Source organism: Pseudogymnoascus verrucosus (genome assembly GCF_001662655.1).
Source record: "Pseudogymnoascus verrucosus strain UAMH 10579 unplaced genomic scaffold scaffold_56, whole genome shotgun sequence".
Classification (NCBI taxonomy): domain Eukaryota; kingdom Fungi; phylum Ascomycota; class Leotiomycetes; order Thelebolales; family Thelebolaceae; genus Pseudogymnoascus; species Pseudogymnoascus verrucosus.
The window spans coordinates 90,884-110,688 of NW_017263707.1; the positions used below are offsets into that span (position 1 = coordinate 90,884).

The following is a 19,805-nucleotide window of genomic DNA, read 5'->3' on the forward strand; positions in this document are numbered from 1 at the left end:
TGACAGCGGATAAACTCAGATATTCGTCTAAAAACTACGCAATGAGGCTGACAATCCCATCTCCCCAACAAACGCGAGTCTATTTCAAACCGCCTCCGTCGGCCGCCAGCATAACGAGCAGCGGGAGGCCAATTAGCCACGAGGACAGCGCGAGGAGCTTACCCAAACGCTGTCTCTGCCTGGCATCTGCTTTTGCCAATCATATTCACAATGTTTGTATCAGCTCCCAGGTGGCTTTTTCCCTCCCTTACCTCGTTACAGAGCGAGCACCCTATCCGGTTTTCCGAGCCGTCATTCGCTGTCATTTATCAGTTCCAAAGATCGCCAAAGTGACATATCATTACTTACCGCATCCGCACACGTTTTTTTATCCCCCCTGCCCCGCCTGCCCCCAAGAGAAACTCGCCATGGGATGACCAGATGGCAGAATCCATACTGGAGTCAATAGTCAATAGTATAACCATCCCATCCCGTCCCGTCTCCCTCAACCGTCCCAACCGTGGCAGCCATGTTGCGGGGATAGTCTCGATGTCTCAAAATGTCTCAGAACCCTCAACCACCACCAACACACACGCCCACAAAAAACAAAGAAAAAAGCACAGATCCTCCCCTGCACCATTCCCCCCCTATTCTCGCGTCCCACCTCCCAACCCAAAGGGGACAAAAAAACGCTATTCGCCAAGACGTTCTAAATCGAGACCCAGGCATCTCGGTCCCAAAAAGCAATTTCTCAACGCGTAGTGTTGTTGATCGCTCTTTCGCTTTGCGCTGTGCACAGGCTGCCCAGAGGGATCTTCGTCCCATTCTCACCCCATTGTGCTGGCGAGAACGCGCTGCGAGATCCCCTATTGCGTGGGTAGGATCCATTGTGATTCCCAGCGGCCATCGCTGTATGCGGGCGAGAATGGGGGTGGGGGGGTTCGATCTCCTATTTCCAGAGCGATCAGGCAGTTCAACGCCCTAACCGCTGGTCCTGTGTATCAATTTGAAAATGTACTATATTATATCGCCGTAGTCAGGGTACCTTACCTACCGATTGTATCACCAGCCGCTGAGAGCCAACAACCCACCAAACACCGTCCCGTCCGTCCATCAACGAGCGGCTGAGCGCCACACTTCCATTCCCCGGACGATAGTAGCTCCCATATCAGCCCGCCTGCCCCCCCACGCACGTTCCTATCAAAACGGGCGAATCTTATGCCTAAGGACAGCACAACTTATCCCATCCCATATCCAAACGCCCTGTTCCTGGCACACCACACATCTGACAGCATGATGTGCTATAGTAACTGTAAGATAACCCCCCTCCTCCTGCATCATCCCCAAGTCGTGGAATGGGAACACCACGATTGTCACCAGCCAGTCAGCCAGCCAGACAAATAAACCCGCGAGAACCGAACTCGCCCGAGTTTCACATGATCCCCCCAATACCACCACATTCCCCCCCTCCTCATGCGCAGCACTGCACAGCAGAATTCTTTATTTCCCCTTCTCAAATCCCCCGATCATCCCATCAGCCTGCCCTTATCCAATACCCCGCTACACATGCCCCATACCCAGCCGCCGTTGTGTTGGGAGACAGATAGATAGCTACTATCGATACCTCCGCCCGCCGCCAATATTCCCGCGGGTCTACCCAATACGCCTCCCCCCCACCGCGGCCCTCGTGCCTGCATCCGGTCCGCTTGCTCGGCTTAAACGGGGTATTTTCATGATCGATAGCTCCCTCTTTAAATCGGGTACAGATTCAATCAAGTACAGTAGTACGCAGCAAGAATCCGGAAAAAATGCCCCAAAAAAATCTTGTTCCTCATCACTACTGCACGCCTGCCTTGGCTATTAGCTATGCAGCATCGCATCGCATCTCCCTACGGGCGGGGAGATCTTCCGTGCCGGACGCAGGTGAGACACTACATGTACATACATAAAGGCTCTAGTATATGCACGGATGGGGAGTCTGATGAGAATGAGACCCATTGATTGCCTGACGTGTTCCCTCCGGTGGTGGGTGGTCAGATAAGCCGATTTATTACTCCCACCACCTACCCATTGTACTCCCACTTCCCACTTCCCCTCACTATCGGATCGATCGCTGCCAGGAAGCGATGTGTAGCCCCAAAAGCTCGGGGGGGATACTCGGACATACATACTTACATGAGATACTCGCACATACTTGCATACGATACGATAGGTAGCACGAACGATAGCATGACTCGGGGAGGGTAAGTGAAACATGGTCATACATTTAACTGATTATCCTCAGCATTACGCCCGCGGCGATTTGATAAGTAACCCATCATATCAAACCCCGCCCCCATCACATCCTCGCTGTCGCGTTGCTGACCACCCACCCACCACCACCAACCCCTCCCCCCTTTCCATTCCCCCCTCTTCCCCGAATTCCTCAAATTATCCAAAAAAAAAACTCCCCATTCCACCGACCCGGTCTAAACCCATAATGTACACAACGCACAATAAACCCCCTCCCTACACCTCATCATCGCTATCCTCCCCCAACAGCTCCCCCTCATCCTCATCCACAGCCGTGTAATCCGCGCCCCGGGCAAAGCTTCCCCGCGTCGTGAAACGCGTGCCCCTGCGCCCGCCGACCGTCTTCATCAGCCAGCCCCAGATGCTGCTCGCGACGGAGGGGGCGGCGATTATGACGGCGCCGACGCCGGCTACGGCCATGACGGGGTATTTGATGAAGGGGGATTCTTCGTCGAAGGATGCTGTGTTGGTAGTTAGCTTGTGTTTCTGTATGCTTGATCTGCCGTAGAACTGCGAAATCAAGGGGAGCAAGTAGGGATAAGGGGGATACATACATTGTTCACCAAGCCTGATCTGGCCGAACTTATCAGCCCAGTTGTTATACACCCACCAGCCCGCCGCGCCCGCCGCCCCAATGCTGAAAAGCACAATAAGGAAGATCCAGAAGCCGCCCAGGCCATGCTTCTCGTTGAACTCGTCTTCCTTGTTGGGACAGGGCTTAGCCACGATCTTATCCATCTCCTTCCCACCCTCGCAGGTGCTAAGGGGGATGCGGCGGTAGCCCGTCGGCTCGTAGTACTCGATTTGGTCCGGGTTGGCTTTGCACTCTTGGATGCGGTCGACGGGAGTGAGGCCGGGCACGAGGAGACACTCTCCACCCGCCAATGCCTGATAGTTGTAATCGCACTCAAAGTCCTGGCGTGTGCATGTGCAGTTTGACTTGATGTTGTGCAGAGCCTCGATGATGTGGCCGTTGTAGCAATCGGCGCCGGCCTTCTTGCGGTGGTATTGCGAAATGTGGCCGAAGAGGCAGTTGTCCTCCTGTGTAGGGTGACGCGGCGACCAGAGATAGTAATCTTCATTCTCATCGCGGGTCTCATCGAGCACGCACTGTCTGTCTGACAGGCCAGTGAAGTCGAGATTGATAGTCCTAACGCCATCGCTGCCCTTAACCCATAGCAAGAAGTTGCGAGAGTTATCAGATGGAAGGGTGGTGATATCTTCCACGCGCACTTTCGAGTCGGAGAACTTGTATTCCGTCCAGGTATCTCCTTCGTCGCGTGAGTAGTGCACTACATCCGTCTCCTTGCGGTCGTTGACTAGGACAATAATCGATCCTTGATCACCGTACTCCCACATATACGATCCCTTCTTGACTTGTGTCCAGCTAACGCCTGCGTCGCGCGTAATGTATGTGTCGCTCTTATCAAACGACTGCAACGATTCACCCACGTTGCCGATGGCAAGCATGATTCCCACGGCGCTAGGTGACGAGTAAGTGTGTGACTTGTCCGCGCGCTCAGTGTATCCGTGTATGTTGAGGGAGCATTTCTGAAGGCTTCCGCTGCATGAAAACTTCTTGCCCTCGACGTCCTTTGACGGCGGTGTAATGTAGCGCCACTCTGCACCATCATTATGCGTGATCATCGTCTTGAGGTTTTTGTGGCCATCTTTTGAAACGGACTCGTAGTTGGTAAGAACATTGGCCAACGCAACACCCTCCAGTTTCGACATCTTCTCGAAATCGACGAATCCGGCCCTGTCCCGATTAACGCCGTTCAGACTTAGAACATAAGACGTCCCGTTGGAGTTGCTCTTGATGATGCCTCCATACTCCAAATCAGTCGTAGTATCAACCGTAACGTGCAAAAATATAGCGTGGGTGGAGCTATCCAGAACAGTATATCCATGTTGATGCGGAACCCTGAAATTGGATGGAAACAGAGCATCGGCAAATGTCTTTCCGTCAACACTCGATCTGAGCGCCAACTCGCCCTTATCGTTCTTGGCCGCAACGACTATATACTCCGCCATAGTCGCGTAGTCCTGCATATCAGCGACATGGGTCACCGAGTCCTCGAAGAAGTTCGTGCTGCTCATAAGTTTCCACGGATTGTCCTTGGGGTTATTCGACTCTTTGGTGCGAGCTCCACAGAAGATGAGCTTCTCCCCTTCGGCTTCTCTAGCAGTCTTCGCCGCATAGAGGAATTCACACTTGGAAACGTAACGTGCTAGAGTCTTCCAGCTATCACCGCGATCTTTGGAAATAGAAGCTACGGCATGGCAAGAATCGCCACCAGTTGAGCAGGATTTCCCTGTCCAGATGATCCAATCTTTCTTCGTTGAATGGAAGCTCATAGGTGTACCATAGCCGTAATCAGCGGGGTGCGGAACCTTGACATCAAACTCTTGGATATCCTCGCCACGGTTTACGGAGTAGTATACTTTGTCGTCGGCGGCGAGGAAAAAGACCCTGTCATTGAGGTATGTATGGCGGACGACATATTTGATCTTTTTATCCTTCAAAATCTCCTTCCACTTCTTGCCGTGGTCGCGGGATAGGAAGACACCTTTGTCGGTCTGTGCGATAACGGTCTCGTCAACGCCAGAACTCGTCTCGGTACGCTCAAAGTAGATATGGTCCTGGAGGATCTTGCCCTCAAGGGACTGTGAAGTATGCGATACTTTGCCAGTAGCTGGAGGCGCAATGGTGTCTTTACAGGGCGTAGTGACTAACGCGTCCTTTGCCCCCTCTTTTGGCGGAATACAATCATTGCCTGGGATAAGCCGCCATCCTGATGAGCCCTTGAATGTATCGTCTGGCTTCTTACAGGCTCCCTCAGGAACCAAAGGAGGGCCATGCGCGACACACTTTTTGCCGTCTTCGCTTCTCACAAAGTTGAAGTCGCATTCGTAGTCGATATCGCTACAGTCACATTTTTCGGACTTCGCTTCCGGGTCAACAAAGTCTTTCTTCATAAAGCAATCGGCATCGGCTTTGCGTCTCATGAAGTACTGCTTGTGACCCATCAAACACGTTGGTTCTCCCTTCTTGTCAACACGAGCATACCATTTCTCAAGGTCCTTGTCCTCGCATTTCCTCTCCACCATGCCCTCGAAATTAATCGACATTATATAGTATTCTTCTACGTCTGCCGATCTCGCAGAGGCCATGAATAGGAATTTCGGGCTTGTAGAATCCAGAGTTGTCGTCAACACGTAGGGTGAGACTTTATGGGGTAGGTCAATTTCTTTCCAATTCCTTCCGCGGTCAAGAGAATATTTCATTTTCTTGGTGACAGCGTCTTCGACGGCGAGAAGAATAGAACCCGCATCACCAATCTCGTACTTGTGTGGACCCGACAGCGCTTTCTTCCACTTTACACCAGCATCTTCAGAGACATAGAGATCACCTTTATCATACGCCTTCAGGTGCTTGCCGGTGTTCCCAACAGCCATCATAATCCCGGGTGCCAGACTCGAGAAGATTCTCCCGGAATTCGAAGCATCTGTCACGGAATGGATATGCAGGTCGTCTTCTCCCGCTTTCAGCCCTCGCCATGTTCGGCCATCGTCAAAACTGATCTGGCTCTTGATTTTCTTGGCTTCTCTAGGGGACTTCTCAACGTCTTCCCAGTTATCAACCACATTGACGAGAGCGATTCCCTGGATCGAAGCAACCTTCTCAAAATCGACGTTGCCCCCCTTGTTCCTGTTAGTGTGTTCGACATTTCGCGTAAAGTATGTGCCGTTTGAGTTACTACTCAAAAGAACTCCCATAGGGTTCGATTTCTTCGTCGTCATAACATCAATCTGGATGCTATAATTTGTCGATTCCAAAATGGTGTAGGCTTCTTCCACCAGTTTATGGTCGTGCGGGAAGACAGCCCGGTGCCACTTCAGTGTATCATAGGTAACATAGAGGGCCATCTCGTCCGTCTTTTCTGCCACGCTAGCAGCCAGGATATAGCTCTTCACTGCCGCAATTCTCGAAACTCCGGTAACCGCCCGACCCTCCTCGAGGGCCGGTTCGAACTCATCTGAGAAAAACGAATCCGAGATCTTGAGCTTATAATCCTTTGAGTATCGCGAGTATTTCCCTTCCGTAATGCACAGGATCCTGTTATCATCGACTTTCGATCCTCGTTCCGCAAATAATTCGGTTCCTTTGGCCCACTGGCATCCCGCAGTGTTGTCTCGAAGCTGTTTGGCTTTCGTCTGAAAGCCGTCCAGAGTATAAGTTGATGTCCGCTCACAGTAGAGCCCCAGCATACAGTCCAGCGCATTCACAATAATCTTGTCCTTGTTCCCAGCATGGAAGCTCAGTGGATTCTCGTCGCGTACATCCGGGATGCTTCTCGTATCAAACTTTGTCCAGGTCTTCCCCCGGTCCTCTGTCCGGAAATGCGTGACATCCTCCGTCAGGACATACGCCCTTTTATTGTCGAACGGATGCATAACCAGAGCGGCAGACACTCCCTCGGGAATGGCAGCTACCTTGTCCCAAGACTCGCCGGCGTTGGAAGATCGGAAGATCGCGTCTTCGTTGAAGTCCTGCATGAGGAGAACATCGGAATCGTCAAAATAGCGTAAATCGTACGGTGAGTTCGCAAACTTGTTCGAGGTGACTACCGGTCCATCTTTTGCTGCACAGGATGTGCCATAGAGCAATGTCGCCAGGAGGAGGCTCCGCCATCCTGGGACGGCCTCTGCGACCCTCAGCCTCATGATTGCGATTTATTCGAAGGGCGTCCAAGCATTAAGATCCGTCGAAGCTCCTTGAGCTGTTCTGGATGAGAGGCAGTCAGTGCGAACAATCGTGGGCTGAATCCGATATGAATTCTAAGTCTGTTCGCCAGTCGTCGCGCAAAAATAATGGGTTGCGTGGCTTCAGAGCTGCGACGGGAACACAGCAGTTGCGTCTAGGTCAGACAGGGGTGCCCACTTGCGTCAGCAACCCACTCATATTTATGACGCGCCTCCACCTCCCTGCCCAGACCTTCAACGGGACGAGCCCTGATTGAACGCTGCTAATCTTCAACCACCAATATTGATTCAATCGTTCGGAGATTTTATAAATCTCGGCCTATGGCTCGATTTCTACAAGTCTAATTTTAATTTTAGTTGTAGTTAGCAATCAGAGTTTACAGGGCATAGAATGCTTTGTCTCTAGTCAATTATTTGGGCATCTTTTTATAAATTAATATTATTGTTATTATTTACACATTTTATTAAAACAAACAACAACATTTAATACTGCTAGCTATGCTCAATAAACGCGTACATATACCTGAGTTTATTAAACTCGAGTCAACATGGAAGGCATCTATGAACAAAAGACTAATCCACTTGTAAACCCTATATCCCTATATACAGGATATGGAAGATATTCGTGCGGAAAAGCAGCATAATTGTGAGCTAGACTCAGATAGCCATATTCATCTCCCTCTCTATAGTATCCTTGACCAACCGCTCTCTTGCTTGTAATATTTCTTGCCTCGATTTTTGATGCTCTTCATCAGTCATAGGCTGCTGATGAGCTGGGTCTAACATCACCGCCTGCGGAATTATGGGCGCGTCATCTCGCTCTACGCTCTGTACAATGTCCTCTTCACCATTTTCCATACCGTCGGTCCCACCTTGAGGATTCCCAGAGGCGCGGCGCCTGTTAGACAACCGCCCCTTCGTAAACCTTCGGTCCTTTGTCCCCTTGGCTGTCAATGGAATGAAATCTGGGTCGAGCTCATCCGACCCACCGCGAGACTTCCTCGAGGACTTGGCCTTTCGATTTTGAGAAGTGCGGAGATTTGCAGTTCGCCAACTCGGTTTTGAGGTCACAGGCTGCCCTCCGTTTAGTGGAGATCCTGGCCGAGCGACGCCTCCGGTGGTAGTTGCAGGATCAATACCTGCCGGCTTTGGCTCACATGCATCGTCTGTGGTATCACCGGTGAGTGCCATGTCGTCGAGCTCGTCCACGTCCGCTGCAAGGCGGTCCTGAGAGACTGGAAGGAGAACATGAGAGAGGCGGGATGGTTTGCGGAGTGTGGACTCAGGTTGGACATTGGGCGCCACAGTAGTTCTCATATCTTTTCCTGAAAGACGTGCCCTTTTCGTTCGTTTATCATCCACTGCAGGCGAGCTGGACATGTGCTTCTCAAATCCTGTAGAATTACGTTGTAATTGGTCCACGAGTGGTCTGACATACGCTGAGGACTCGTCTTGGTGGCGCGTAGTTGCAGACAGAGGAGTGCTCGGCTGTGAGTCTACGTATCTCCCGACATTCCTCGTAATGTCTTCAGACCGCTTAAGTTTTATCTTTAAAAACTGGATCTCGAGCTTGAGGGAGTCAATTTCGTTGACTTTTTGGCTCAGCGACGTGATACTCTCCGTTATCAAATCAACACTTTCAAACGATAGAGATCCTTCGGCAGGCTTAGCGACATTGGTAGAGTGGGATTCGTCGATTTCATCACGCAGCGAATGCACTGAGGCACGTACGTCATCCATCTCAATATTCGTTGGTCGTACTGCCAGTTCTCTCCGTACCATTGCCATAAAATCCTTGAAGCTGCGCATATCCGTCTCGATTTTGTTGACAGACACAGAAATTCGATCAATGTCCCTTTTCTGGCTATCTATAGCCCCCTCTGCCCAGTCTGCAAATTGTGTAAGATGCTGAAGTCGATCGGCATCATCTGCCTGAAGAGGCTGATCACTATCGGCTACCGCCAAATTGCCATCGTGGCCATTCATTTCGTTGCCGTTTTCCTGGGTATTATCATCATGCCCAATCTTGGGGCCACTTCTCTTGAGAGGATATGTATGTTTGATGACTGGTGCGCATGGTTTCCTGGTGGATCCTGAGATAACCTTCATTTTACCGAGGTCGACAACGAGCTGATCCTTTCGAAGGATATGTCCTGGTGGAGCATCATGGCACAGCAAGCCCAATTTTTCCTCACATCCTACACAGGCGAGATCTTGCAGATAACTATCGGGGATTAGCAGATGATCGCTTTGGTTATAACGGGTGATCGAAGCTTCCGTAGCAAGCCCAAACAAAAGAAAGATTCCCTTACCTATCCTCGATTGTCGTTTCTGTCGGCGCTATCCTAACATCGCCAGAATGCTGTAGACCAACGCCCCAGTCATTTCTCTTCAAACTGACGGGGCTGAAGTGCCTTTTGCCGATTCGGTTCCATAGGTTCTCAAAGTCGCCGATAAAAGTACCGCATTTGGCACAGCTGCATTTCACCACCTCCATGCTGCCTTTACGCTTCAGGTATCTAGTATGCGCCTGAAAAGTAGGTCATCCGATGGTTTTTTGCGTCGTTGGTGGTTATAGAAGACAGGTGGTTAGTGGGCTCGGTGTTCGTTGGTATGAGTCTGTCATCTACAGATATGAAACTATTAGCAATCGATATAAAATAATGGGACAGATTCAATGGATCCATACCTGCTATATCCTGGCGCATATCAATTGGTTGCCCAAACTTGTGAGACTTGCGATTATTTCGTTGCGACAATTGTTCCTCGATAAGAATCAACAGTTCGTGGGGTTGAAATGAAGATCTGTGGCGCTTATTCATCAGCACTGAGCACTGATACGCGTTTACTCAAGTTTGAATTATAGTGTCTGTTGTCAAAGGTCGTTATAAACCGAAGGCTGTTCGAAACTCTTGTGCCTGGCAGGTTCGTGTCATCGCGTCTCTTCACGCGCCTTCCCTCCATGCACCTCAAGCTCTTATCGGAGGTAGTCTTGGATGCCGCCCTTTTCACCGCCTAGAATAGAGTGGCAGAATCGACTCGTACTTCAAAGTTTCAGTCTGTGATCTGGACCTTTGTCAATCAACTCAAGAATCGCAAACCAGACTTTGTGGTATTTGACCATGGGGTACAATGACGGACCCAGGAGGAATAAAAACCACCACAAGCAATCGGGAAACCGAAATTCACATCAGTCAGAACACGACGGAGGCAACAAGAGGAAACGTGACGATCGCGACGACACCGACTCGGGAATAGGCAGCATGGGACAAACACTTGCGCTCCTGCAGCAACCCGATTTGCCAACCTTTAATTTGATCTCAAAAGAAGCGCCGAAAAAAGATGGCAAGGGAAGTGAGGAGAAGAAGGAAGATGGCGCTGAAGGCTGGGAAACCGTCAAGGAGCGTCCAGCAAAGAAGGCAAAGAAGATTCCGAAGCCTCACTCGTTGAACTACCCGTCTATTACCTTTTCAGCAGACTCAAGACTACAGTCACAGATCAAGATTAGTGATTTACAAAATCTTGTGTTATACCTACTGGCGGATGGCTCTGGACCACAATGGGTTTCTGTTCGCCATCGACCGGAGATACGAAAGGTTGTTGTTTTAATGGTTCCTGGACTGGAAAGGGAGATGTTTGGGTCCAAATCTTCCAGTGATGGAGACAAGAAGGAGAAGGAGGCAGATGGAAATAATGGAGCGAATCGGGGAAATGGGAGGCACACTTCGCCAGATGAATACTATCCTGTCAAGTTGGCGACTGACAAGCTTCCTCTTCAACTGGCTGAGTTTGGAAACATGTTTGAGTACCTATGGCCTGTTAAGACGCCAGGAGACGACAAATTCAGCAAAATGCACTCGCCACTGCATGCAATGCTTACGGCGCCAGTGTCAAAATCGCAAGACGACAAAGATAAAAAGGGTGCGAGACCAGCAAAAGAACCCCATGGATGGGCCAATAAGAGGACACGCGTGACAGAGTATATCTCTGGACCAGATGAGCTGTTGGAAAACAAGTATACTCTACATCCTGCTGTTTATACGGAGGAGGCCGAAAAGCAACACTTGAAGGAGCAGAGGGCCAATGCCGGCACAGCAACAAAGGATGGATGGGTTGACACGTTGGTTGACTCATGGGAAGATGGGTCACCACCTGAGACGGAGATTGAGCAAGGCAGCATCACCGCCGGCCGGGAAGTCATTGCTATGGACTGCGAAATGTGCATGACAGGCGAACGCGAGTTCTCATTGACGAGAATCAGTCTCGTGGCATGGGATGGAACGGTGACTCTCGATGAGCTTGTTAAGCCAGAGAAGCCTATCATTGACTACGTCACTCAATACTCTGGAATCACAGAAGAAATGCTCCGGCCCGTCACGACTACCCTCCAAGATATCCAACAGAAGCTTCTCCAGATCCTCACACCACGCACCATCCTCATTGGACATTCCCTCAACGCCGACCTCAACGCCCTTAAGCTCACACACCCATTTATCATCGATACCTCACTCTTATACCCGCACCCTCGTGGAACACCACTCAAGTCATCTCTTAAATACCTGGCCAAAAAGTATCTCGGCCGCGAAATTCAAAAAGGAGGTGGCACTGTAGGCCCCGGCGCAGGGCACGATTCGACTGAAGACGCTCGTACCTGCCTTGACCTCGTGAAGCAGAAGTGCGAGAAGGGACCGCAATGGGGTACTGGTGATGCTGCCGGTGAGAATATTTTTAAGCGGCTAGCACGAACCGGTGTTCGCTACAAGAACCAAGGTGGTACAGCTGTAGCTGGCCAAGCTGGCGCCAAAACGTCCGCAGCTATTGACTGGGGCGACCCAAAGAAGGGCGCAGGTGCGGCAGCAAACGTTATCATAGGATGCAAGAGCGACGAAGAGGTTACTGCGGGGACAATCCGTGCTATTGTGGGTGACAAGGACGGCCTCGAAGTGCCAGGTGGAGGAGTGGACTTCGTTTGGGCCCGATTACGTGAACTGGAGGCGCTCAAAGGGTGGTGGAATATTAACAAACCTGCCATGCCTACAATCCTTGCAGAGACATCGGCGCGTGGCCCAGCGACTACTGACGACCTGACGCCTCCTGTGGATGATTCTGCCATTGACCCGACTTCCGACAAGGAAGCTGCTTCTCATCTAGACTCGTTGTCGGAAACCACATCCCCTGCAGCAGATGCATCGCCTATTGCTGAGGCGACAGCTGCTCTCACGGCGCGTATTCGAACCATCTACAATTCTCTTCCGCCCTGCACAGCTTTCATCATCTACAGCGGCTCTGGGGATCCTCGCGAAATGTCAAGGCTTCAAGGCGTTCAGCAGACCTTCAAGGAAGAATTCAAGACAAAGAAATGGGATCAACTCAGTGTGAAGTGGACAGATGTGGAAGAGCAGGCATTAAAGGCAGCTGCAAGAGAGGCTAGGAATGGGATTGGGTTTGTGACGGTTAAGTAAGTAACTATAGCTCAGTGGCTCATATTGTGAGCTACAATACAATCTTGGAATCTCCAGAATTAGACATTCAGATGCATTGTCACGTGATATATGTGAATAACCCCAAAAAGAGGGGCAAGCGATAAGGAGCGATAACCACCCCATGTGACTTCGGTGATGGTCACGCAACACCCGGTTGGGTGGACTGATTCGACTAAACAAAGAGGTTGTCTACGTATATATCAACTCTCTTACTTAACTTTGACATATACTGTTATATGATGCCGGATGGATTCATATAATATCATTCTCCCAAGTTTGCTTTATACGATACGGTCACTGAGACTAGCATAAGGCGGGCACAAGAGGCTCACCAAGCGCCCATCGCTCGAAGTGATTAGCAGGGGTGTACGCCATTGACAGATCGCTCACCACACAGCCCACCGCCAACCTCCACCCTTTCAAGACCATCATAGAAGCGGTCAACAGCATTTGGCCGGCACCGAAGCAACTCGACCGTGATCGAGAACAAAGAAGAGGGTCACCATCAAGAGCTGACGCGATACAAATTCAACTTGAGAACGTTGATTTCGATTATAAAGGGTATCGCGATTGCGGGGTAAGTTCTCATATACATACGGACAGACAACTCTCGCGATGGCATCTTCAAGACATGGCCGTAGCCACGAAGATGGCACAAGGCCTGCCCAACGAACGGCTCGTACCTGGGACAATATAGCTCGCTCATCTGATGCTACCCAGCGTTTGCGCAATGAAGGTATGTGTTTTTTGGTTCCCATATCCTGACGAGGCAGTTGCTGACTTGTGTCCCAACAGAATCCTGGGTCGAAATATCATCTCAACCATCATCCTCATCCTTGTCCTCCATCGACAACGAGATTGTAACCGCCGGATTACGCGTCCAGTCTTCCACGTTACGGCGTGGACGCCGACACGGCCCCGCCGGTGTATCTCGTATCTCTCAGGTTGTCGCCCAACGAAGCACCAGCAGCCAGGATGAATACGATGAATCCGAGTCCTCCTCCGACGACCGTGTTCTTACCAGCTCAAACGAGAATATTACCTCTGGACGCGTCTCTCCTAGACAGCAAATGAGACAAGACATCCACTTCCCGCCCCCGTCAGAGGACGAGGACGACGAAGATGAAGACGGCACGGCTCTGGGCATCACTGCACCAGCATTTACTCCCCAGCCGAATGCCTTTTCCCATCCACCGAACCAAGCTCAAACGAGTAACAGAGGCTCCTTCGTTCCGCCTCGGCACTACCGCTCACCCCACCCAACCCACCAAGCAGCCAACGACGCCGCCCTCCGCGCCTCTCTCACAACACTCCTTTCCTGCGCCAAAGCGGCACGATCATTGCCCAAACAGCCTTCACCTACGATGCAGACACCTGGAATCAACAATAGGAATGAATTCCAGGGCTTGAGACTGGTCCCCGAATCAGAACTCATCAGCACACCGCCTGCACCCACCTCTCCTAATCTCGCACCTGGACTGGGGAACGGCAGTCCAAGCAGGAGGTCCCGCAGCAGCGCTACGGTCTCTGATGACGAAAATGAGCGCGGAAGGCGGAAAACTACGCAGCAAGGCCGTTCAACGAAGAAGAAAAGAGTTGCTGTTCACACTGGACGCGAGCAGACACAGCAACTGCTTAGCCCAACGTTACTGACGTGGCTTGTAAGCGCCGGCGTAGTTATTGTCGTATCAGCCGTTGGCTTTGGGGCAGGCTACGCTTGGGGCTACGAGACTGGGAAACAGGAAGGCGAGCTTTTGAGAGGCTGCGGGTCAGAAATCGCTGTCCCTCGCGTCAAAAGGTTTAGGTGGGGTGGCGGCAGCGGGATTGCTGCTTAACTTTCATCACGAAAATGTGGGAATGAAGATATGAGATATGACGGGAGGTAAATACCTGGAAGGTAGGAAGGGCGTAGCATGCATATTGCTCTGGCTCGAGCTGGGTGTGGGGAATTTAGTTTGGAATACTCTTATATGGCACGGATGGGCGAGGTGAGCCCGGTGGCTTTTTTTTATCAATGGGTAACTTCTGGCGTTGGAACGGGGCCTATAGGCCAGCTTGATAAGGAACAGCCTTAATCATTTCATGGTGGGCTTTGAGATTGAATAACTGCGTAGTTTATAGTCAATATAACACTTACTATTATAAGTTTGTGGAGACGTGAAGAGTGTGTGTCTAATACCATTGAAAGCTTATCATTGTGACGCCATATTTCCGAGGAAATCTAGCTTTTTGTTAGATAAATTTTAAAGAGGTTCGAAACACTTCTTTGAGTGAACTATACCTATATTATATATGCAGCGATGTCACGATACGAACGAGATACCGGACGAACGAGACGGAGGGCCATGTGTATGTATTCAAAGACACCCCCTTGAGCCTGCTCACCGGAGCGTTTGGCAAGTCTATGTAACCAACCAATGATGTATATATGTATATTTCCGATATTTCCTCCAGAGGCACGGGAATCTTAGCAACGCCAGTAGTCGCTATTAAAACCCAGCCCATTTCCCTCCCAGTACGCCATAGCCATGTATGTCTCAGTAAAACACAATCAAAACAACCGTCCTCTCAGCCCCCGCCGTATTTACGCAGGCGTGTAATTGGGACCCGGACCATTGATCTCTTCAGTGCTTTCCGTGTCTAAAAAGTTCGCCCTCGACTCCTTCCTCGTCCTCGAGTTCATCCGCACCGTCTTTGTGACGGTAATCCCATTCATCGGCGTCTCATCGCTTTTCGTGCTCATCGAGCCCTTCCGCGACGACCGTCCGTGGCCCAGCCCGCTGCCATCGTCGTTGGTGCCGCTACCGCCCTTGACTCTCGCCATCTGGAAGGTGTTCGGGTGTTGGTATTCACTCGGGTTCGCTTTCTTCGACTCGGAGAATCCGCGGGGGAAGCTCTTGATGGGTGTGGCATCGCTGTTGTCAACGGACATGACGTAGGTCGAGAAGACGCCGGGGAAGTGGTGGCGCATAAATGGCTTGAGGACGATGACGGACGCGCATACGATGCCGACGTTGAGTTCGACGCAGGACCAGACTGCGGCGCGCCCTTGGGAGTAGGTGACGTCGGGGTTGTTCGCAAGGGACATGATGTAGGTGATACGGACGACACAGATAACCATCACACTGTGGGGAGAAGTGTCAGCGCCTTCGCTGAGCTATATTTGGGAGAGTGAGAACTTACAAGATACTTGTGGAGAAAATGCCAGCAAGGATTGCCTTCTGGGTGGTTGGCAGCTTGAGTGTGAGAACCATGCGGATGGGAAGTAGGATGCTGAGGAAGTCGGTGACGATGTTGAGAATGGCTTGCCATAGGCCACAGTGGTTGAGGCAGTCACCGGTGTTTGGCTTGAGAGGAGAGCAAGGGTAGGCGATGACAAGGTTGATGGTGAGAGTGTAGATGAGGATAATCATCCCCAGAACGTAAAGGGAGACCCGGAACCATGGGATCGGGTTTAATCTATGGAGCCTAATCGGCTGTTAGATCATGACCTAAGAATTCGCGGAGGAGAATTCCCTGGAAACCATAAGGGGGGCTTTGGAAAGAAGACTTACAGAATGAGGAAGGAGATCTTTGTGAGTGCAGGGGCCCAAATGTAGGTCGTGACCATAGCAATGAGATTCTAGAATGACCGAGTTAGCAGCATACTGAGACGGAAGAGATCAGAACATACGTCGAGGTAGTTGGCCATTTGGAGCCCGGTGACTTCCCAGAGATGGCGACCGAACCCAAACTTCATAATCTCCACACAAACAATGAAGAAAGCCACAGACGAAATCTGTAGATATTAGATGAGTAATAACATTTGAGCCGCTCCGAAGAACTAACCATGGCAAGGATGATAAAAACTAGACAACGAGTTAGGAGTGCAACAATTGCTCGTTGGAAGGGAGAACTCACCATCGTCAAGACCAAATCCTTGGATAAGGAAGATTCGTGTGTAGAGGCGAAGCAGAAGTGTGATAACTGCGAAGAACAAGGTAATGCTGTATGCTAAAATGAACTGGATTTGAGTGCTGTTGTAGTGATTGACATCAAAATCCGGAATCACTCCCAGAGGAGCGGGCATCAAGCCTTCCGGTGCAGCGTTGCTCGCCATTGCGGACTAATATCAAGTTCGCGACAAGAATGAAGTGAAGAATTTGGGCCAAGGACTGGACTCCTTATGATGGAAAATCATGAGGGCCCCGTGGAGATATATGTCCATCATCCATCCATCACTCGTCTTCTCCACCTCGAACCCTATTCTGTCACTAACGGGCACCAAAGCCATGGCACCCCACATCTCAAAAAAGCATCAGAAGTCAAGGCCAAATCCCTGGGTATACCATCATCGAATTATAGACCGGGGTTCTCTTTGGGAACCCGCCAATTATGATGGATAGTGCAATTTCTTTGGTCTCCGTCACAAAAGCTAGGCGCCTCTTGTGAGGCAGGCGCGGTTTGATCGCCAAGGTTTCTTCTCTTTCCTGCTGTTTTCTCCCTTTCTCCATTCGAGTACACACCCGACGGAGTGTCACAAAAACATGGCAAGCAACTGCCCTCTTACCCCCACCTCTGCCACGCCTCCGGCATCCACTCCGCAACCCCTTGACGAGGGTTGAAATTGGTTGGGGTTCGCTCTCCTAGCCTGTCATGGGGATAAACTCGCCATACAGACTGACTCGGCTACCAAACAACATCCCTACTCATATCCACCTCTATCCACCTCTATTCACGCCACCACTATAATTTGCAGGGTATGCGCGGGCAACTGAGGTTGACTTGCTAGGACGGCCCACGGCGGCGGCCTCCGTATGGTCGTTTTGAGCAGATGTCAGTTATTGAGGCGTCGCCCCGGCCCCGTCGCCGCCGTCCCCGCTCTATGGCGCACCATGAAACCATGCACGACTAGTCCCGCTCTGGACTTGACTGGACATGTCGATCGCCGGGAAAACCTCGAGAGTTCTGAGATGGATCAGATACCATGCACGCTGTGCATTCGGTGCAATATGTGCTGCAAATATTATCGGTCCCCAGGCCCGTTATGGACTGCCAATCTTGTCCGGTACTTTTGATGGATGAACCCAGCAACGTGGTCGTGGGGCAGTAGTCATGCCTGACATAACTTGTCCAATGTCGTCCGCATCATTGGCAATTCTGTCGTTTTGCTGTGCATGTAAAAACGACACGTTCATTCGCAATGTCTGCCGGGGATCCTCTACCAATCTCCATTGTGCTGGGTTCAGCTGCCGCTGTCGGCACCCTCCTCCACCAATTCTTTAGGACTGTCGAGGCGGACAGATACCCGTTATCTATTCTTGGATCCGTGATTGGATCGCATTGGGCGGTTGCATACGGTCTTCAGAGCACTAGCGAGCAATATGCCTCGTTCTGGGCTTCCCACGGACTCGCTTTCCTGATCGTTTCCACTGCCGTTGTTTCGCTATGGGCAAACATTCTCGTCTATCGCGCTTTCTTCCATCCATTGAACCGATTTCCGGGCCCGTTCGGAGCTAAGCTCACGAAGCTGTGGTCTTTGAAGCAGGTGGTTGGATCTGATATTAAGTGGTACCGGGTGGCTTCTGAACTGCACAAGCAGCATGGGGACTATGTTAGAATCGGCCCACGAGAGCTGTCAGTTCTCGACACTGCTGCTCTGATTCCAATGCTGGGAGCTAGAATGGAGAAAGGCCCTTTCTATGGAGCTATGGAACGATCGGTACATACGAATCGAGATGCCGCTTTCCACAAGCAGAGGCGCAAGGTTTGGGACATGGCATTCAAGCAAAGTTAGTATCTTTCCATACACAACGTTCTGTCGAGAATGCCAAACTTACCCCTCCATTCCAGCTCTTGCCGATTATGGCCCCACCATCGAGGACTTCACCGATTCTCTACTCGTACGCATAGATTCCCTCGTGGGAAAGGCAACGGTCGTCAATGATTTATGTATACATTACAGCTACGATGTGATGAGCTCTCTGGCATTTGGTTCCTCTACAGGCTTCATTGACGGCACATCGTCTGACGTAGCCACTACCATCCTGAACAATATCAAGGAAGGCATTGTAGCAGTTGGACTGTTTCTCCATGTCCCATGGATGCTCACGATCGTTGAAACACTGTCTTTTGTGGGCCCGATGAAGCTGTTCAAGTCGTGGTCCAGCGAAAAGGTTGCCGAACGAAGAAAGATGAACAACAATAGGCCTGATATAATGGGCTACTTGTTGGAGCACACGGAGGATAACCGGGAAAACCGCGCCCTTCTAGATGCGGAATCTCGTGTTATCATCGGAGCTGGAAGGTATGGATATCCCTTGCATTTCTCCTTTAAAAATATGCTCACCAATCTCAGCGACACTACAGCCTCTGCATTGGCTACGATGTTTACTATCCTGGCGAATGACCCTGCGTGCCAGGAGAAGCTTCGTCAAGAAGTCAATGAGAGTTTTGAAGATGGCTCGTATACTTGTGCTCGACCCCAAAATTTGCTTGATGGTGTAATCAGCGAAACCCTACGAATTTGCCCCCCAGTCCTGTTTGCTCCTCAACGCATGGTGCCTGAAGGTGGCATCAGAATCGGCGACGTTGATCTCCCAGGCGGAACAATCCTTTCATTTAGCACCTATAACTTCCACCATGGTAAGCCCATCCATAACTCCCCTGGTTATTCCTTCCATGATCAGAACTGATTTATATTACAGACAAGCGCAACTTTGTTGAACCAGGAAAGTTCATCCCAGAACGTTGGACTACGAAGCCAGAATTAATTCTCAAGAAAAATGCCTGCATACCGTTCGTCATGGGTCCCTATAAATGCCCTGGTAAAGCCATCGCGATGATGGAGTTGCGCTCAGTGATCGCCAAGACGGTTTGCAGGTACGATATCAGCCTCGCCAAAGACGCCAAATTCGACCTCAATGAGTTCTTTTTGGGCGTCAAAGACCATTTCACAGCTGGTATCCCTGAGCAAGAGCTGGTTTTCACTCGAAGGAAGGAATAGACATTCACGGCACATTTTGGATATACAAAGATCTAATGACTCTACGATTTGCTCGTTACCTTTTCCGCTGCCACATAATTCGGAGTGATTGAACGCCGTTTCTTGAACTATAGTCGCTGTAAACACTGCTGTTGTGAATAGTCCCTCCGGACACACGCATGCCCTCATGCTTCTGATTCTACTCCAAATGAACCCGTCGGCCCCAGTTCCCAGCAAACTTGTGACAGCCACAAACCTGTGGGGCTGGCATTACTATCCCTGAACCTCGCTCTCCCAGGAATAGGTGCCAGGTAGGGCAC

The 19,805-nt window shown here is 50.7% G+C and overlaps 6 protein-coding genes across 6 annotated transcripts; 3 read left to right on the forward strand and 3 right to left on the reverse strand.

Moving 5' to 3' along the window:
• Positions 1-2,394: 2,394 nt before the first annotated feature.
• VPS10 (vacuolar protein sorting/targeting protein PEP1) lies at positions 2,395-7,149 on the reverse strand. Its single transcript, XM_018278486.2, has 2 exons — positions 2,826-7,149; positions 2,395-2,732 (listed from the first exon to the last, which is right to left on the reverse strand). The coding sequence occupies exons 1-2, from the start codon at positions 6,997-6,999 to the stop codon at positions 2,488-2,490; spliced, it is 4,419 nt and encodes a 1,472-aa protein (XP_018126581.1). The 5' UTR covers positions 7,000-7,149; the 3' UTR covers positions 2,395-2,487.
• A 344-nt stretch (positions 7,150-7,493) lies between these two features.
• On the reverse strand, positions 7,494-10,134 carry VE01_09071 (uncharacterized protein). Its single transcript, XM_018278487.2, has 3 exons — positions 9,728-10,134; positions 9,351-9,664; positions 7,494-9,262 (listed from the first exon to the last, which is right to left on the reverse strand). The coding sequence occupies exons 2-3, from the start codon at positions 9,533-9,535 to the stop codon at positions 7,696-7,698; spliced, it is 1,752 nt and encodes a 583-aa protein (XP_018126580.1). The 5' UTR covers positions 9,536-9,664; positions 9,728-10,134; the 3' UTR covers positions 7,494-7,695.
• On the forward strand, positions 9,837-12,675 carry VE01_09072 (uncharacterized protein). The gene has a single exon (XM_018278488.2). It carries the CDS (start codon positions 10,161-10,163, stop codon positions 12,498-12,500), a length of 2,340 nt encoding a protein of 779 aa, XP_018126579.1. The 5' UTR covers positions 9,837-10,160; the 3' UTR covers positions 12,501-12,675.
• Positions 12,676-12,698: 23 nt separating this feature from the next.
• On the forward strand, positions 12,699-14,662 carry VE01_09073 (uncharacterized protein). The gene is made up of 2 exons (XM_018278489.2): positions 12,699-13,257; positions 13,317-14,662. Exons 1-2 carry the CDS (start codon positions 13,137-13,139, stop codon positions 14,354-14,356), a joined length of 1,161 nt encoding a protein of 386 aa, XP_018126578.1. The 5' UTR covers positions 12,699-13,136; the 3' UTR covers positions 14,357-14,662.
• A 225-nt stretch (positions 14,663-14,887) lies between these two features.
• VE01_09074 (uncharacterized protein) lies at positions 14,888-17,308 on the reverse strand. Its single transcript, XM_018278490.2, has 6 exons — positions 16,422-17,308; positions 16,350-16,369; positions 16,195-16,299; positions 16,076-16,143; positions 15,705-15,989; positions 14,888-15,646 (listed from the first exon to the last, which is right to left on the reverse strand). The coding sequence occupies exons 1-6, from the start codon at positions 16,618-16,620 to the stop codon at positions 15,106-15,108; spliced, it is 1,218 nt and encodes a 405-aa protein (XP_018126585.1). The 5' UTR covers positions 16,621-17,308; the 3' UTR covers positions 14,888-15,105.
• VE01_09075 (uncharacterized protein) lies at positions 17,034-19,747 on the forward strand. The gene is made up of 4 exons (XM_018278491.2): positions 17,034-18,292; positions 18,354-18,807; positions 18,859-19,145; positions 19,208-19,747. Exons 1-4 carry the CDS (start codon positions 17,704-17,706, stop codon positions 19,504-19,506), a joined length of 1,629 nt encoding a protein of 542 aa, XP_018126584.1. The 5' UTR covers positions 17,034-17,703; the 3' UTR covers positions 19,507-19,747.
• The last annotated feature ends 58 nt before the right edge of the window (positions 19,748-19,805 follow it).

Coding starts and splice junctions, on each gene's coding strand:
- VPS10 (XM_018278486.2), bottom strand. CDS start 6,999: ATGAGGCTGAGGGTCGCAGAGGCCGTCCCAGGATGGCGGAGCCTCCTC. Junction 2,733..2,825: donor GATCAGGCTTGGTGAACAAT/GTATGTATCCCC, acceptor CTACCAACACAG/CATCCTTCGACGAAGAATCC.
- VE01_09074 (XM_018278490.2), bottom strand. CDS start 16,620: ATGGCGAGCAACGCTGCACCGGAAGGCTTGATGCCCGCTCCTCTGGGA. Junction 16,370..16,421: donor AGGATTTGGTCTTGACGATG/GTGAGTTCTCCC, acceptor CTCGTTGTCTAG/TTTTTATCATCCTTGCCATG. Junction 15,990..16,075: donor AAGATCTCCTTCCTCATTCT/GTAAGTCTTCTT, acceptor ACAGCCGATTAG/GCTCCATAGATTAAACCCGA.
- VE01_09075 (XM_018278491.2), top strand. CDS start 17,704: ATGTCTGCCGGGGATCCTCTACCAATCTCCATTGTGCTGGGTTCAGCT. Junction 18,293..18,353: donor GGACATGGCATTCAAGCAAA/GTTAGTATCTTT, acceptor CCTCCATTCCAG/CTCTTGCCGATTATGGCCCC. Junction 19,146..19,207: donor CACCTATAACTTCCACCATG/GTAAGCCCATCC, acceptor TTTATATTACAG/ACAAGCGCAACTTTGTTGAA.
- VE01_09072 (XM_018278488.2), top strand. CDS start 10,161: ATGGGGTACAATGACGGACCCAGGAGGAATAAAAACCACCACAAGCAA.
- VE01_09071 (XM_018278487.2), bottom strand. CDS start 9,535: ATGGAGGTGGTGAAATGCAGCTGTGCCAAATGCGGTACTTTTATCGGC. Junction 9,263..9,350: donor GAAACGACAATCGAGGATAG/GTAAGGGAATCT, acceptor AATCCCCGATAG/TTATCTGCAAGATCTCGCCT.
- VE01_09073 (XM_018278489.2), top strand. CDS start 13,137: ATGGCATCTTCAAGACATGGCCGTAGCCACGAAGATGGCACAAGGCCT. Junction 13,258..13,316: donor CCAGCGTTTGCGCAATGAAG/GTATGTGTTTTT, acceptor GTGTCCCAACAG/AATCCTGGGTCGAAATATCA.